This window comes from Papio anubis, chromosome 3, assembly GCF_008728515.1.
Source record: "Papio anubis isolate 15944 chromosome 3, Panubis1.0, whole genome shotgun sequence".
Taxonomy (NCBI): domain Eukaryota; kingdom Metazoa; phylum Chordata; class Mammalia; order Primates; family Cercopithecidae; genus Papio; species Papio anubis.
The window spans coordinates 70833006-70852296 of record NC_044978.1 but is presented as its reverse complement, the minus strand read 5'-3'; the positions used below and the strand labels follow the sequence as shown (position 1 = coordinate 70852296).

Genomic DNA, 19291 nt, shown 5'->3' with positions numbered 1-19291 from the left:
TTGGTCAGGCTGGTCTCGAACTCCCGACCTCAGCTGATCCGCCCTCCTCAGCCTCCCAAAGTGCTGAGATTACAGCATAAGCCATCATGCCCAGCCTGTTCCAATCTTTTATCCAGTTTTTATTGATATTTTTATCTTTTATATTGTTATATATTCTGAATACAAGTTCTGCATTAGATATATTTTTTACAAATGTTTTCTCCCAGTCTGTGGTTTCCCTTCTCATTTTCTTAAGTGTCTTTATGAGAGCAAAATTTTAAATTTTGATAAATTCAAAATTATTGTTATTTTTCCCTTATGGTTCATCCTAAGAAATCTTTGCCTAACCCAAGACTGCAAAATTGTCTGTTTTTTTTTCCTATGTTTTCTTTCAGAATTTTTATAATTTTAGATATGTTTTTAGCCTAAATTTTTATAGTTTAGATTTAGCTCAATAATACATTTCAAGTTAATTTTTATATACAACATGAGGTAAGGGTCAATGTTCAGCTTTTTCATATAGATATCCAATTTTTCTTGTGCAATTTAAAAGACTAATCCTTTCCCATTGACTTACCTTGACAGCTATTTTTTGAAAATCAGTTGACTGTAGATGTGTAGATTTATTTCTGAATTCTTCATTTTGTTCCACTGATCCATTGGTCCACTGATGCCAACACCATACAATCTTCATTACTGTAGAATTACAGTAAATCTTGAAATTAAATGGTATGAGTTCTCCAGCTTTGCTCTTTGTTTTCAAACTGTTTTAGCTTGTCTACTCCCTTTACATTTTTATAATAATTTTCTATTTCTGCTTAAAATATAGTCCACTGGGGTTTTGATAGGAATCATACTGAATCTATAAATTTGGAGAGACTTGGTATTTTAAAAATATCTAGTCTTCTGATTTATGAGCATAGTATAGATCCTTTTTTTCTAAAATTTATCTTAACAACGTTTTGTAGTTTTAAGTGTGCAGTCATTGCACATATTTTTTGTTAACTGTCACCCTATGTATTTCAGGTTTTCACATTATAATGGTAAGTAAAGTGTTGGAAGTAGCATTCCTAGAAGTAGAACAGATTAAAAGCAAAAGAAAAACATTATCTGAAGAAATAATTCTAATTGAGAAGAAAAATGGCGATAGAATTATTGAATAACAAAAGCTACGTAAAGGAATTATCATTGCTGACTATTACTTTCACTTTTATATCTGAGCATACAAATTAGTGCTTTATTTACAGTGAATAATAATATAAAACCTACTTGGAGACCAGTAAAAAAGAAAAGGCCCTGAACCTAGAATCGGGGGCCTAGACTTGAGTCATGACTTGAATATTGAAGTATAGTACGAGATAAATAAACCTTGACAAGCATTTTCTCCTTTCTCATTTTGTGTTCAACTAATACTTGGCAAATGTTTACAAGAGCCAAACAGTATGCTAAATGCTATAAAATGGGAAGAATCCTTCACACCATATCCTTAAGTGTTAGAATGAAACCTCAAATGAGAAAGAGTTATATGAAATATTTTGGTAAGATAGAACGTATATTTAATGTGCTATTATTATGTTTATTATAATTACGGCATAAAAAGTTCATTTAGGCTGAGTGCCTAGCACTTTGGGAGGCCGAGGCAGGTGGATCACCTGAGGTCGGGAGTTCAAGATCAGCCTGACCAACATGGAGAAACTCTGTCTCTACTAAAAATACAAAAATTAGCCAGGCGTGGTGGCGCATGCCTGTAGTCCCAGCTACTTGGGAGGCTGAAGCAGGAGAATCGCTTGAACCCGGGAGGCAGAGGTTGCGGTGAGCTGACATCGCGCCATTGCACTCCAGCCTGGGCAACAAGAGCGAGACTTCGTCTCAAAAAAAAAAAAAAAAAAAATCATTTACAGGTGCTATTACTTTAAAACAAGCTCATACCAAAAGAAGAAAGTAGCTCTGAAAAAAATTAAATGTATTATAGCTAGAGAATCCTAAAAGTAATCACTCCATGATACACTGAAATCTTTTCTCTTCTATTACCTTCTAGTTGTATGATACAAGTAGCATCTAAATTCATAGACATGGATGAAGATTGACTTGTTTTTAAACCCTACAAAGAAAAAGAATGACTTGTTTCTAAACCCTAAAATAAAATTGAAAATTTATGCATTTTTTCCTTCCAGATGAAGGAAGTAGCCTTATTAATTTCTATTAATAGGAGACCTGCTGACAGTTTTTCTAGTAGGAACCTGGCAAACTCACAAATATGACAGATGAACTGAGAATTTAGAAGTATGCCAAAAGACTTTACGCAAAGGAATATAGTAAAAAGGAATTCAGTTTCTCTGGTTATAGATTGTTATCCAAGTAAAATATTTATGCATTGGTCATTATATCATATAAATTGGTTGAAAAATGATTTTCTGGTCTTTTTGTGTGTATTTTTTTATTTTTTTAGGTTTGATTCTCACAAAGGTTTCTGGTGTCAGTTACTGGAAGAAGGTAAAACAAAATGCCTTGGAAAGAGCAAAGGAAGAAAATATCCTCCAATGGACTCTGATGTAAGCATAGAGCTTAAAATAACAAACTAAATCAGCAAAATGATAACCAATAATATCATCTATTTTCTTAAAAAACTAGTTAAAGTCAAAATTCAGCCTTTCTAAAACTTAAAAGTGCCATTTCAATTTCAGTACGGGTAGGTTGCTTGTTTCGATTTTACCCACAATATATTATTACTTGTCATGCAAGAATAAAGGAAAACAATAGAATTTGACATTCTGAAAAAGAATAAAGAGATAATATCTTATTCCAAAAAGAATGATACCTGCACAAAAATTTTAGCATAAAGGTTAACTGAAACCAAGACAGGAAATATATTCATTGAAAAGTGAAAATAAGACCAAGATTTCTATTTTTGGCTGGGTGTGGTGGCTCACGCCTGTAATCCCAGTACTTTGGGAGGCCGAGTGGATCACTTGAGGTCAGGAGTTCGAGACCAGCCTGGCCAACATGATGAAACTCCATCTCTACTAAAAATACAAAAGAAAAAATTAGCTGGGCATGGTGGCAGGTGCCTGTAATCCCAACTACTCAGGAGGCTGAGGCAGGAGGATCGCTTGAACCCAGAAGGCAGAGGTTGCAGTGATCCCAGATTGCACCATTGACCTCCAGCCTGGGCAACAAGAGTGAAACACCAACTCAAAAAAAAAAAAAAAATCTATTTTTTTCACTGCCTGAGTCATTCTGTTGTAAGTGTGCCCTGGGCAGTAATATAAATTACTGATACAATATACTAAGTTTTGAGCTGTTAATATGGTAATAAATGAAAGAAGCAATACATTTCCCAACATCTAACTTACTAGCAGATAATTTAGGCTTTGGAGAATGTAGATACACACTTTGCAGTATGTATTCAGCACTTCCTGTTTATTCTGTTCAGAATGGTGACACTCTGATTAAGTGATTAAGTGTAGCATTAATCACTTAATGCTACAGTTTTCTCCATTTCTATACCCCACATTTTTACTTTGATGCTTACTTGACATATATTAAGATTTACTAATAATATTTTTATTATTAGTCTAGTTAGTATATAGTTTCAATATAAGCATGCAAGTGGATTTTGATTTGTAATTTTTTTTAGATCACAATTAATACATTACATTAACTGAGAATCCTAAGATGGTCTGAGGATCCTAAGGTGGGCTAAATTTATTTGAATACTTTATCTAACAAAACCTTGAGGACTATTTTTTTGTGCCTGACCTGATAGATGCAGGGTCTGTCCTCAATAAACTCTTAATTAAATCATATACAGAAGAGGGGGGGTGTTTCTGTTGTTTTAATGAACAAACTGCAATTTCAGAACTCCAATTTTCTTTGGCTGATTATTAAAATATACCTTCAGTGCACTGTGAAAACAACCCTTCTTTTCCCAAAAGAAATTGACATACAATTTCTATAGTATTTCAAGAAAGTAATATAAAATATATCATCTGCATTTATGTCAAAGCTATTTCCTGTACATTTATTAAAGCTAAACTGTTTAAGAGACACTGCTGAATAGCTTTCTTAGCATTTTATTTTACTCTGGTTTAACACAGACCTTATTAAATTTGGTGGTAGAGAAAGATAAGAAAAACACAACTTTTCAGGATATCATTTCTTCTCAACAAGGTTACTGAGTATCCCATATTGGGTTTATTTAAGGGAGTGACTGATTTCGTGAAAATAATGTCCAGAAAGGAGGTAAGAGTAAAGAGGTCTTCCCAGAGGTAATGAAAATACAAATGTGTAGGAGGGATTAGAGTGGGCAGTACTGTCACCACGCCGTTTGCCTCTTCCTAGTAAGAAAAATGCCAGTACCCAAGACCATCAGTAAAATATCATAGGATGTGCTAAATAAATAGTCCACATGCTAATACAAATTTTAATCCAGATCTGGTATACTTGATACTTATTTCAACGTAGTCAAAGTGTAATGAAATATAATAAACAAAATAAAATGTACTTTTTTCTCCTCCTCTCCACTTAGAGCAGGACATTTCTGTCAAGCTACTATCGAGATCACAATGTGGAACTCTCAAAGCTGCTGCACAAACTGGGTCAGCCTCTGCCATCCTGGCTGAGACAGGAGCTGCAGAAAGTAAGATAGCACTGAGAGAAAACTCGAGACTTCATCGTCCATGTAGAACACACCTTTTCCAAAGCTTCCAGAAGCTACCAAAAGACAGTTGAAAAATATACCTCTTCAAATGAGAAAAAAGAACAAAGTTTCTTCCATGTGCTGGCATGTGGATGATAAGAAAAAAAGAAAAAGTATGTGTTAAAGCCTTGAGGCCTGTGGCCTTTCTCTTAACTCATATCTGAGCCTGTGGGATTATTGTAGACTACTGTGCACTCATGTGGAAGTCAATTGCAACCAACATAAATATCAAACACAAATGCAGAACTGTTCCATTTCATAGTAATATTTACACTTTTATATATCAACTAAGATTGTGTCTCTGTAGGTTTTTAGACCACTGTTTGCCTGTACAATGTTTTCTTATTCTTTTATTCTATAAACTGTCCTATGAAACAAGAAGCAAAATAAACTTCACAATGTAGCATAAAATGTCAAAAGCATAACACCCATGAAAAATGCTTGCCAAAATTTAAATCCACTTAAGTATTTAGAAATAATTGTAAATTATAATTTGTGCTAGATCAGAGTGGAAACGTAATATATGAGCTTTATCTGCACCAAAAAAAAGATAAGTGCTATAGCAAAAGTGATTTTTTCATATACATGGTCTAGTGAATATATGTAAAAATTACTAACTCTTCCATCACAACATAATTGTTATACTGAAATATATACTGTAAAGCTGTTGGATGGTAAATAGAAACACACTGAGTACACCAAAACAGGAAATAACAATGTAAAGTGTACTGACTGAATCCTCTGAAGGGGAGAAATTATAGAGGTCTAAAGACATATCATTGAGAATTCTATGTCCACTTGCTGTAAGCTGTGAATCGATCCCAGTAGTCCTCACTAGTTCTACAGAAATGCATGCCTAGAGTCTGAGGTATGTGTCATCTCCAGAAACAGGTTGACTTTCAAATATGAATAGCTTTTATTTAACGCTCCCCAAAACAAAACCTATTAAATGAAAACTAAAAACAGTTTCCCTAGATGATGTGATTAGACTATTTACATTTAGGTTATTAAAAAATTCCATTTTCCCAGATAGTTCAAAATAAAATTATGTAACATGAAGATTTATAACAAAAAACAAATTAATATATTATTTGTAATCTAATGTCTGCAGTGATACTTTTGATATAAGGCAAAGAAACAAAAGCAGAGCAGAGGCCCATTTTTGAAAATATTTCACCCATCACTCTGGTGGAAGATAACAGTTCATAGGTATAATTAAGGATTAGCTACTAAATTAAATGCAGGAAGTACAAAGATGAGCAAGTTATGCTCTTGCAATATATTTACATTTAAATTGTAAATGATAGACATGGTTAATAAAGTTTTCAAAAAAGAAAAGAATACATCATACTTATTGTCCTGTTAACATTTACTTAATTTTTTTTTGAGGCGGGGACAGAGTTTCGCTATGTCACCCAAGTTGGAGTGCAATGGTGTGATCTCGGCTCACTGCAACCTCCGCCTCCTGGGTTCAAGTGATTCTCCTGCCTCAGCCTACTGAGTAGCTGGGATTACAGCCACGCACCACCAGACCCAGGTAATTTTTGTATTTTTAGTAGTGACAGGGTTTCACCATGTTGGCCAGGCTGGTCTTGAACTCCTGACCTCATGATCCACCCACCTTGGCCTCTCAAAGTGCTGGGATTACAAGCGTGAGCCACCATGCCCAGACTACTTAATTTTTAAATGTACTGTACATATACATAAAATTTAAGTAGTAAATTAATTCCCTGCTATGATTATAAGCCTTCATAAAATATTATCAAAGCTATGATTAGAAAAAAATCAGAGGAAAACCTATAGGAAAAATATTTTCATTGTCATTATAATGGGTAAAACTATCAATTACTAATTAGAAAACAAATTGTGAGATCTACTTACTATAAATGTTTAGATGTACATTATAATTACTAACTTTTTAAAAGTTTTATGTACCTAAAGAATATGCTAATTTTTAAATATACTATTAGTAGAAGGAATTGGAAAAATCACCAGTTTTTAAGACTCTTGACTCTAAAAGCAAAATCAAAGTCATTTGGACAAATATGGGAAACACAGTTTTCATGCTTACTGCTGTCTCTTTTATAGCAGCACGTGCCAGGCATGCTGGGAAAATTACTATAGTCTTCCATCTCCACCAACTTAACAAAACTGGCTTAGGAAGGTTAACCATAATGAGAATAGGCCCCAGCAGTTATATACAGTGTCATGTTTTCATTTGGCAACAACATTTATTCTAATAAAGAAAAAAAAAGAAAAGAAAAACTGATACATTTATGCTTTAATGGTAAGATGTACATTTGAACTGCTAAGCAAAGCTGCTAATGGCATATTTTGTTTAGGTAAATCGAGTTGATGGAACACCTCATCCTTTTAAATAGATGTCAAAAACATACTCCATGTTCGTATAAAGACAGGAGAAAAAGGAAGAGATCTTACCAAAATTTATTCATTCACAAGTACATGTATTATGCTAGCTAGAGCAGCAAACCTGTGAAAGGATTTTTGACCACTCAATGTGTCTTGAAGACAGCATCAAATTCTAGAGGACACGCATACTTTCCACATTATGTACTCCAACTAGTTAATATGCTAATCTGAAAATAACATAAATACATATGAGAAAATAATGAGAGATAACTTGAGTTAAAACTAGCTTTGTATAGAATTCCCTTTTTCATTGTTTAAAATATGAAACTTCCTCAGGAAGAAATGAAATGGTTATTTCAATGTTTATAGCTATAATCTTGTCATTCACATTGAATGAAAATTACTGGAAACATTTTTTTCTCTGAGTTTTTTAAAATAAAAAACCTGGATATAATTCTAATAGTAGCATGGTACCTCATATGTACAACAATAAACTGATAGGAAAATGAAGAGTTTGGGCCTGGTGATTTTAGGTAATCAGTAGGTATTTTATTGTTTTGGCCTGAGGGTGAGTGGGAGGTGGTTACAGAACATAGATACCACTAACATAATTCAAAATGAAGAGAGAAAGCTTTCAAGTAGGATATATATCCATCCTATATTTATAAAACCTTTCACAGATCCTTCTCTTCCTAAATTTATATGTTACTTATAGTGATTTTTTTTACTTCCAATAAATATAACACAGCTCCTAGGTCATTTATGGGACCCTAGAATAAGAGAATAAGAGAATCACACAGCTGTTACTGAATGGACTTGAGAACAGGAATGATTATAGCATTTCTTACTCCCAGTATTCTGTTCTGCTCCACACCAATGGGCCCATTTCTTTCTTCAGAGTTTTAAAACGTGTTCATCTCTCTTTTTTAAAAATCTAGCAAAACGATCTCTGCAAAAAAAGGAGGGAGGGGGATTTGGGGAGTGTAAAGTTAGCCATTTATCTTCATTCTCCACAAATTTTCTTTTCTCTCTTCCAATCCCTTTCTTTTCTAGACATCAGCTTTTCACATGTTGCAACCCATCCTATCTTGGGGCACCAGCTGAATTCCCCACAGGCTTGCCTCCCACACACACGGCTCACTGATTGAGCTGGAACATCTCATCTCATCTTCTGCCTTCAGACTGTGATTTACAGCATTGGCTTCCCTGGTCCTCAGGCTTTCAGTCTCAGATTGAATTACACCATGAACCACCCAGTCTCCAACTTGCACAGCAGATTATGAGACTTCTCAGCCTCAAGCATGTGAGCCAATCCCTCATAATAAGTCATATGTACATATCTCTCTCCTATTAATTCTGCTTTTCTGGAGAACTCTAAGGCACACAGTTTCACTTGGATTCCATCCCCCCAAAAATCTGCAGTCTACTTCAAGTAAGTCTTTCACCTGTGGCCAAGGATACCTAACAGAATTTGAGGGCCACTTCTCCCCAAACCAGTGCGGTTACCAGTTCTTGCCATTTATTGCCCCTAATTTGTTGTCTATAAGAGTTCTCTAAATACTCAGTGCTCTTAATAAAGGTTACAGAGTAAAATTTATTCACTTATTTGTTAGTACTGAAACTAATAAGTTGAACCTTCTTCCATTAATCCTGTAACTATCCTCATATTTACGTATCTGTCACATCTCAGTCTATTCCCAAAAGTTATAAATACAAAAATTAATAAATCACTAAAGTTGGAATTAGTTACATGCTCACCATCTCCTTTGGAGCATCTCTTAGAGAAAGAGGAATCATGAATAGTATCAATAAGTTAAAAAAGACATTCACTTTCCAGAGTCAAGTCAAATATCTCATTTATTATATTATAGTCAGAGTTCTCCAGAGAAATAGAACTAGTGGCAGATACACATACATATACATATAAGCATGCATACACACACACACACACACACACACACATACACACACACATATATAAAGACTCATTATAAGGTATTGGCTTAAATGATTTTAGAGGATGCAAAGGCCCATGATCTGTCATCTGCAAATTGGAGACCCAGGAAAGCCAGAGGTGTAGTTCAAAGGCCTGAGAGCCAGAGAGCCGATAGTGTTGCAATCTGGGTTTGAAGGCCTAAAATCCAGGAGCACTGAGGACAGGAGAAGTTCAATGTTCAGCTCAAGCAGCCAGGCAGAGTTAACTGGACCTTCCTCCACCTCGTTCTATTCATGCCCTTAATGGATCGGATGATGCCCATCAACACTGGGGAGGGTAATCTGCTTAACTCAATCTACCAATTGAAATGCTAATCTCATCCAGAAACACCATCATAGCCACACCCAGAAATAATGTTTCACCAGCTATCTAGGTACCCTGTGACCCAGTCAAAGTTGACACATAAAATTAGTCATCACATTTACTTAGCAATCCTTTTCAAGGAAGTCAAAGCAAATTTTACAAATTAAATGCTCACAGCATAAAGTCTCCAAGATATTGTTAGAAAGAATGTATTTGCCCACATTTTACCATACAGAAAAGTGAATTACACTGAATAAAATGTGAGATATTTCCAAAGCACCCAGAATCCGTGACAAATCTTACATAAAACTGTCTACATCAAGCCGCTTCTTGCTTTTTGAGGGAATACATTAAGTGTAGGAAATGCCTGCTGTCTGCATTTCTGATGCCAAAATGGTCTATTTCAAATCAATAACTGAAATGGAAACCAGACCTTGCTCTTAAATATTATACATAATTTATACAGTTGGACCAAAGATGAGTCTCCTCTATTTGATAAATAATATTCTGAATCTAAATTTTTTTCAGTTTCAACTACATTAAATAGAAATGCAAGCTCAACATGCTATATACGCCTAGTGCTTTAGTGTATCATTTCAGAACTTACTTTATATCCTTCAAAGCAAACAAAACTTTTAAAAGCCCACAAAACAAATATACTATCAAAAACAAAGCTTGCTTCACATATAAATTAATAAATTGACAAATTTTTAATAATTTTTGGGAGGCCGATGCAGGCGGATCATGAGGTCAGGAGATAGAGACCATCCTGGCTAATGCGGTGAAACTCCGTCTCTATTAAAAATACAAAAAAATTTAGCCTGGCGTGGTGGTGGGTGCCTGTAGTCCCAGCTACTCGGGAGGCTGAGGCAGGAGAATGTGTACCCAGGAGGCAGAGCTTACAGTGAGCCGAGATTGCGTCACTGCACTACAGCCTGGGTGACAGAGCAAGACTCTGTCTCAGAAATAAATAAGTAAATAAATAAATACAAAATAGAAACAATAAAACGCTATGAAAATAGAATATTGATAAATTATCCCTCCTGCCTATGATCATCCTGAGAAAACCATATTGTTTTCATTCCCAGTTAATGTCCTCAGTACAATCAGAATAGCAAAAAAGATAGACTGGACTATAATTCAACATCTATCCTTAACTATGTAACATTGGGTAGGTGACTTTTCTGATCTCAGTTTACGCATCTGTCAACAGAAGTCACATGTGATCACTGGTAAGGAGGAGGAATGCTTTTCTCCCTGCTTTGTTTACCGTGTGCCAGTAGATCAATTATTGTAACATGTGATTCTGTCTCTAATCTACTCTCCCATAGAGGAGGAACCAATGAATTATCTAAGTGGTAAAATTGAAAGCAGAAATTCAGATTGAATAGCTCAACCTGTCTCCCTCACTTCTCTTTGGGATCTACCTGCAAAGATCAGTCACCCCAGTCCTCTTGGCCTGTGTTAAATTTAGCAGAAATTGACGTTTATTTAAAGCCACAAACAAAACCAAAAGAAGAGCTAAAAACATAAATCCATGCTTAAAAATTAGGAAAATAAGCAAGAATGTAAGAAACAGTAATATAAATGAGCTAAATGTCTCCCCCTCATGTGGGGAGCCAACAGATACTGCTTAAAGGTGACAAATTAAGAAATTAAGGTAAAAGCTTAATTGGAATTATGAAGATAATCAGCAGAGCTTAAACAAATGCTAAAAGCAAGTTGCCTTTGATAAGTGGGACTAGAGTTCTGGACCAGGGAAAAGTATTTGAGTTTTTATCTCCAAATGCATGAATTGCTGTACTTTTATAACAACAATAATTTATCACTTTAAAGATCAAGACTGTAAATATTCAGGACCAACTGTGTCCAAAAGGAGGAGCACAGAAGCAAGAAATCTAAGCAGCATCAGATACTACTGGCTATTATCCAAGAGATTAATAAACAGGACCTCTGCCATGGTGTAGAGTCTCAACACTACAGTACAATAGTTTTAAAATATAGCCTGTGGATCTTGAGCAGACCTGAGTCCTCTTCAGGGGGTCTGCAAGGTCAAAATGATTTTTATAATAATGTGAATTCATTATATGCCTTCGTCATTGTGTTGATATTGTTACCAACTGTGTGATAACAATAATGGGTAAAACTGCTGGTGCTTTAGCATAAATCAAGGCAGTAGAATTAATCTGTACTATGGTATTCATCACCACACATTCATTGTTTAAAACAGTCAGTGTCACTTATGACTTGACAAAACAGTAAAATTATTAATATTATTACATTCCCACACTACAGTATATGCTTTTTAATCTTCTGTGTGACAAAATGTGAAGTGTGCCTAAAGCACGTCTGCTACATACTGAAGTAGGTGATTGTCTTGAAAAAAAGCCCTTGAGCAACTGTTTGAGTTGCAAGTGGAACTGGCCACTTTATTCATGGAACACACTTTTTACTTGAAAGAATGACAGAGAATTATGGTTATTCAGACTTAAGCAATTAGCAAATATTTTCTTAAAACTGAAAGGAGTGAGCCTGTCACTTCAACAAAAAACAATTGACAGTATTTCTTGCCAATTATAAAATTTCAGCTTTCAAGTAAAAATTAGAATTTTGTAGAACTTATATTGCTACCATGAGCTTCACAGCATACTCATATTTAAAGATCTTTCTGATGAGATTGGTGGTGATATTAAAAAATGTAATTTTCTAACATTATATAATGAAAGGTGTCAATGTTTGAAAGATCAGCATAAGTAAACCATTTTCCAAAAAAGCAATGCATGAGGTCACAAAACACATATACATAGTATACACAGTATAAATACACATAGCATAATTGTTATAATAGTGAAAGGTCTATTCTCAGAGTAAGATAAATCAGTAGATTTTAATGTAGCACAATATGAACAGTTCATTGATTTCTTTCAGATTCCACATTGCAAATATCCTTTAAGACAATAGCACTTGTCAATTCTTAATGTAGTATCAAAGAAAAATATCCACGATTATCTGAAAATGCTATAAATATATATTTTCTTTTCCCAAACACATATGGGTATATAAATATATACTTTCCTTTCCCAAACACATATGGGGATGAGGCCAGATTTTCTTCATGTACTTCAACAAAACAACCTATCAAAATAAATTGAATGCAGAAATAGATATGAGAATGCAATCTCTATTAAGCCAAACATTAAAGAAATTTACCAAAATGTAACACAATGCCACTCTTCTCATTTTCTTTTGTTTTGGAAAACAGAGCTATTTTTTCATTAAAACTATAGCTTTATTATGGGTTTGTTCTTGTTATTTTTTAATGTTTTTTAATTTCTCTATTTCAATTTCTAATAGATTAAATATTAAAAACTGTAACTATATTATCTATATAGTTATCTATAATATTGATAAATTTATCTATAATATCGATAAATATAATGCTTTTGTTTTATAAACAATAGCCCTTTGGGGTTCTCAATAATGTTTAAGAATGTAAAAGGATCCCCAGACTAAAAAGTATGACAGCCATTGGCATGAGAGTTGGAAGTAATTCAAGTACCTACAGCCAAGATTTACACCATAAACAATAGGCTATAAAGAAAATAAGTGGGAAGCCAGACTACACCTCCCCTCCATCACCTTCCCACTCTACTCTCAGAATGGAGTTGCCTGGCTGGAGATGAAGGAATACTGCAAAGAGGAAAAGAGAGGTAAATACAAGTTTGGGTTTCTTCTCCCCCTACCTTCCTCCTTGACACCAAACTGAGCCCTTAAAATGGAGGATGAGAGATCTTTAAGTCTGAGGATCAAACAGTAGGGAAAGCTGTGCCCTACTTTCCATTTAAAACTCTGCAAAGCAGCAACCTCCTCCATGTACTCTGTCCAACAATGGTGAAGGCCCTCCCTCCAAGTAGTAGAGATAGCTCGTGGTATCCTAGGTATAGATGGCCTTGGTTTGCACAGATTCCACAGTGGCACAGGACAACACATAAAAGTTCCATTTCTCCAGATAGGCTGCAGGAATCACTAAGAACAGCCTTTCAAATCCAAAGTGACCTGGCAGCTGGGACAAAGAGGGCACTTAATAACCTTCACAGATCGATGACTACAGGCCATGAAAGGAGCCTAGACCGTGGAATCTAGAGACCACTTTACAAAGACTGAACCTGTTGAGGTTCATCCAATGCCAGCAGAGGAGAGACAATGGCTGAGACTAGATGTTACCCACCACTTCATGTCCACTGCCATGACCACCTTTGGAAGAAATGGAGAGAAGAATCTTGAATTTGGCTGGGTTTTCCTACAAGATATTTAAAAATCTTTAAAGTTCTGAATCATATCTTGAATGGGGACAATTATTAAAAAGCTACTCGGGAGGCTGAGGCAGGAGAATGGGGTAAACCCGGGAGGCGGAGTTTGCAGTGAGCTGAGATCCCGCCACTGCACTCCAGCCTGGGCGACAGAGCAAGACTCCGTCTCAAACAAAAACAAAAACAAAAACAAAAACTAAAGAAAGTTGTATTTTGGACAGGTTGTGAATTATGGAATTTTTACCCACTACATAAGCATTACATTCCAGGTCCAATTAGCAACAATGAATACTCGGGGAAAAGGGGCAATCAGCTAGGGTTTGAGGCTAGTGATAGACCCTGCCTCAGTTAAGATGATCCAGTGTACGCACAGTGATGTAGTTAGGGTTGAGTCTGCAGGTGAGGCACACCTGTGGATTATGATCTTCCTCCAAAAAACCTATTCCATTCTGTGGTAGACACACTCTAAGAGTGATGATACCCTTATATGATCCTATCTCCTTGAGTGTAGGCATGAACTGTGAATACTATAGGATAGTGAATCCCTTGGTTAGCAAGCCCCACATTTGATCTGTCAAGAAATCCTATTGGCACAATCTTTACTTCTATCCAAAACCAACCACTTCTCACCAAATCCAGGGCTGCCACCTCATTCTAAGATGCCATAATCAGCCGGGCCCAGTGGCTCATGCCTGTAATCCCAGCTCTTTGGGAGGCCAAGGCTAGTGGATCACAAGGTTAGGAGATCAAGACCATCCTGGCCAACATGATGAAACACCATCTCTACTAAAATTCAAAATAAAAAATTAGCCAGGTATGGTGGCACACACCTGTAGTCCCAGCTACTCAGGAGGCTGAGGCAGGGGACTCACTGGAACCCGGGAGGCAGAGGTTGCAGTGAGCCAAGATCGCGCCACTGCACTCCAACATGGCGACAGAGCCAGACTGTGTCTCGAAAAAAAAAAGATCCCATAATCTTTATCCTGGTTATCCTCCCTGCTTCCAGGTATCTGTACTATACCTGTTTCCAGGTATCTGTTGTCAACCCAACATCCAGGGTAATCCTTTTACAAATTAAGTCAAAGTACTTTAATTCCTTCTATAGCTCTCCTTTTCAGGCTACGGTCCTTATAGTGGCCTGCAAGGCCTTACATGATTTGGTATCCATCACCTTTGTAACCGCAGCTCCTCTTTTTCGAACTCTCTCATTCTGCAACAGTTGCACTGGCTCCCTTGCTGACAATCTTATTTAAGACCTTTGTGTTGACATGCCCACAAATAGCAACGTGGCTAACTTCTACACTTTAGTTCAGGCTTTGCTCAGATGTTATCTTCTCAATAAGGCCTACCCTGACAACCTTATATATATATATATATAAATATATAAAATTATATATTTATATATATAAAATTTCACCCCTTCCTCCCTACCCTGACTCCTGATTCCTATTATTCCGAACTAATCTTTTTTGAACCATAGCACTTATAATCTTATAACTAATTGTATAATTTACTAGTTTTATTAGATCTTTTGTCTTCTCATACTTGAATAAGCTTCTTGAAGGCAAACTATTTGTCTGTTTTCTTTCATCAATGTATCCCCACATCGATGGGTGTAGTCTCTGAAATAATAAATGTTCAATAAATAGTTGTTGAATTAATTAATTTAACAATAAGTAACTGGAAAAGCAAGACAGATGACAGTTTTAACATAGCATATATTCTTATATTTAAGTGCTAGAAAAAAGTATAACTTTTTATAAAAATCAATAAATTTGATTAACAAAAATATATATTTCCCCAATCATACAAAGACTTACAACTGTCTTTCTTCTAAATAACAAAAAATAAATTCAATTTTAAATAATTAAAATTCGCAAAATAATTATTAAATGCAGGACAAAAAAAACCTCTTTTAAATAATAATTACCAGATAATTCTTATAAATTATCCTAACAACAATATCAAAAGGAAGATACTGCTGATTTCCTTCTACAGATGAAGAAACAGGTTTAGAATGGATAGATAACTTTCCCAAGGTCACACAAGTAGCAAAGCCCAGACTTATTTTATACCTAGTATCATTTTTCTTCCTTTACACACAACACCAGTTAAGAGCATGGGCTCTGAGCCAATGAGACTACATTCAAATCCACTCCAAATCTTAGGTTAATTACATTATTTCTCTGTGCCTCAATCTATTCATCTGTAAATTGGCAACAATAATTGTATAGCGCTCATACAATTGTTAGGATTAAATGAGTTAATGAGCACCTAAGTACTCAATAAACATTAGTTATCACCATTATTACTATCTTCCTTAGAGACTATAAATAATTGTAGTCAGGTACCGTGGCTCACACCTGTAATCCCAGCACTTTGGGAGGCTGAGGCAAGCAGATCACCTGAGGTCAGGAGTTCGAGCCCAGCCTGTCCAACATGGGGAAACCCCGTCTCTACTAAAAATACAAAAATTAGCCAGGCTTGGTGGTGTAGGCCTGTAATCCTAGCTACTCAAGTTCTGTTCAGTGCTGTAAAGAATGATGAGTATTTAAACATTCGTATGGCTTTTATGAAATGTAAGTTCTCAATTCCAGAGATCTCTTTCTGGACCTTCTGTTTTCTAAGAAATACTGTCCATTTACATAAATTATCATACTGATAAAAGGGTTTTAAACTAGAGAAATACAAAAGTCACTTATCTGGTTCTATTCTATTTAGTTTTCTATAGTTTTACTTATATAATTAAGAAATAACTACTAAAACATCTTACATATTAAGTTGGAAGGTTTTTTTCATCATTCTTCATTTGGAGATAAAATATATTTATTTTTCTCTCTATAGTGTAAGTATGGCATTTATTTTAAACTTTTTGTTTAAAACTTTACAAAGATGGCAGAAAACAAATCTATAGATCAATCATATTCCTGAATAAAGAGGCACAGTTCTCAGTGCAGTGTTAGCATGCAGAATCCAGAAACAGGTTACAGGTAGAAAATACATGGTGACAGAGCGAACTTTAAAGAGTGAATATGGAAAGGCTGCTTGAGCACTGTCCCAGGAAGGCAGAAATTAATCTATTCTTTTATGACTTTTTAAATAGACTTTTTGAGGCTGTATGATTAGATACTGTAAAACTCACCCAAGTGAAGTGTACATCTCATGAGTTATTCATGGGATTGAAGAGCCATCACGGCAATCTGATATCAGAAGATCTCTGACACCCAGATAGAAGGCTGATAGGGTTCCTCATGCCCATTTGAAGATAAGCCCTGTCCCCAACCCAGCCCCAGTCAACCATTGATCTGTTTTCTGTCACTATAAATTTGCCTTTTCTGAACATTTCATATCAATAGAATCGTACAGTATGTAGTACTTTGTGTCTGGCTTCTTTTCACTTAGTGACATGGTTCTGCATTTCATCTATAGCATGTATCAGCCATAGCATGTATCAGTACTCCTTTTTTAAAAAACTTTTATGTTAAGTTCAGGGGTACATGTGCAAGATGTGCAGGTCTGTTACAAAGGTGAACGTGTTTCATGGCAGTTTGTTGTACAAATTATTTCATCGGCCAGGTACTAAGCCTAGTAACCAATAGTAATTTTTCCTGATCCTCTCTCTCCTCCCACCCTCTGCCCTCAGGTAGGCCCAGCGTGTACTGTTCCCCTTTATGTGTTCGTGTGTTCTCATCATTTAACTTAAATTGGAGTATTCTCAAACAGCATCTGAAGTCTTTTATTTTACATTTTTTATTTTTTATTTTTTTGGAGATGCAGTCTCACTCTGTCACCCAGACTGGAGTGCAGTGACACAATCTCAACTCACTGCAACCTCCACCTCCCAGGTTCAAGTGATTCTCGTGACTCAGCCTCCTGAGTAGCTGGGATTACAGGCACCTGACACCATACCTGGCTAATTTTTTTTATTTTTTGGTAGAGACAGTGAAGACCTATTCCAGTTATAAATACTAATAGGAATTAGTTTCAAAGTTTGCCATAGAATTTTCTCTGAAATGATTTCCATTATAAAACTTGAAACACAGTCCTACTGTAGCGGGGAGACTTAATTTAAACCTTTTGGCAAAGACAGAGGTAAGAAGTTTCCAAGGCCAAAAGAGTTAGTCATCTTTGCCTTAATATACTAAGCTGCATTCAAAAAAGTTTGTCAGTTTTGCTTAAATGTACTACCCTGCATTCATTTTTCCTTCTGTACATTATGTACAATTTCCCAGAATTCTTTTTCACTTTTATCATCCTGGCTTCCTTATTCAACAAATGTTTCATTGAGTGTGTTCCAAAGTAGTACTGCAGGTAAGATGAATATGACTACATTCTTGCCCTCCAGTAGACTGGGCAGAAATATTTTATTTCTCCAACAGAATCACTGTCTAGTTTGATACATATTAACAGTGTATTAACTACTTCAGACAGTAGGAAATGAATTAAATCTCTAATGGATTAATTCAGTATGTTAAAAATCCGTATATCAAGTTCACATATTAAAAAGGTTTGGTGTATTCCAATGGTATGTTTAGAATACGCATCTGGAGAAAGTTGTTCCTTTCTGGTAGAACCTGAAGTTTTCAATATTCACTGTAGATATTTATTCATCATATAAAACTAGAGTCCAGAGGATAGGCTTTTAGAGATACTAGATATGCTGACATTTTCATGTTATTATCCACATATACATTAATACATTCATGCACAATGAACAAATGTATTTAATTCAAAGGGGTTTAAACACATAACTCAATAACAACGTAACAAATTCAAAGGAGTTCAAACATATACCTAAATAATAGCATAACAGAGCCATCTAGTGGCCGCATAAAAACTTGTTTCATGCAATTTTGTTTTACATAAACGTAAGTTTATCTTCCCTCTGATACAGATATTTATAATGCTTGTGGATAATGGGCCAAAGTAATTTGGAGCTGGGGTACTACATAAATGTTTGACATCCTAAGACATCTATAATCTATATTGTGTGGAGAAAAAGGAGAATTTTAACAAGTGATCATTAAATTTTCAAATTATCTTAATACGTATGGGATGAAAGCATTAGATTTTTTTTTAATTGTTAGTTTACGAATACTCCAAAACAACATTTTCTCTTTTAATATGCCATATTAAATGTTAAAATAAACAACAATCTTCTTTTGCATAAAGGCAAGTAAGCCAAAAAAAAAAAAAAAAAAATCCTCACTAGGAAATAGATTAAAGCAAGGACCACAAGCCATCTTGGAAAGAAAGACGGAAACAAAATCAAGCTTTTCAGATGTTAAATATTTAATGAAACACAAGTGCAGAATCTCACTGACATGCAAGTTTCTACAACCAAGTCAGGCATTCACTCTTAAAGTCCTGGAGGCCAGTTTGAGATCATAGAACACATGGGCATTTCCAACTTTTCAGGCTAAACTACAAAAGGTTCACCATGTTGCTTGCCAAACTTTTCAATAAATTTATATTATAAATGTTTCACAACATCAAACACTTACTCTGAAATCCCAGCTCCAAAATTCTTGGATCACCATCACCTCAAAATTCGTGGATCCAACTTAAACCACATTTTCAATGTCCCTCACTGTTCTCAAGTATTAGCATCTCTTCTTGTCTAACATAAATGCT

General features: G+C 35.3%; 1 protein-coding gene across 3 annotated transcripts in view; it reads left to right on the top strand.

Annotated features, from left to right (window-relative positions):
- The window catches only part of NDST3 (N-deacetylase and N-sulfotransferase 3), a 212344-nt gene extending 204786 nt beyond the window's left edge, over positions 1 to 7558 (top strand). For 2 of the 3 annotated variants that reach the window (XM_009207471.3, XM_009207470.3), the window contains exons 13-14: positions 2429 to 2531; positions 4513 to 4969. In XM_009207471.3, the coding sequence (XP_009205735.1) occupies positions 2429 to 2531; positions 4513 to 4710 (301 nt within the window). In that variant the 3' untranslated portion in view covers positions 4711 to 4969. Of the gene's footprint in view, positions 1 to 2428; positions 2532 to 4507 lie in introns of all 3 variants that reach the window. The other variant, XM_003899120.5, reaches the window with a different exon arrangement.
- Positions 7559 to 19291: the final 11733 nt, after the last annotated feature.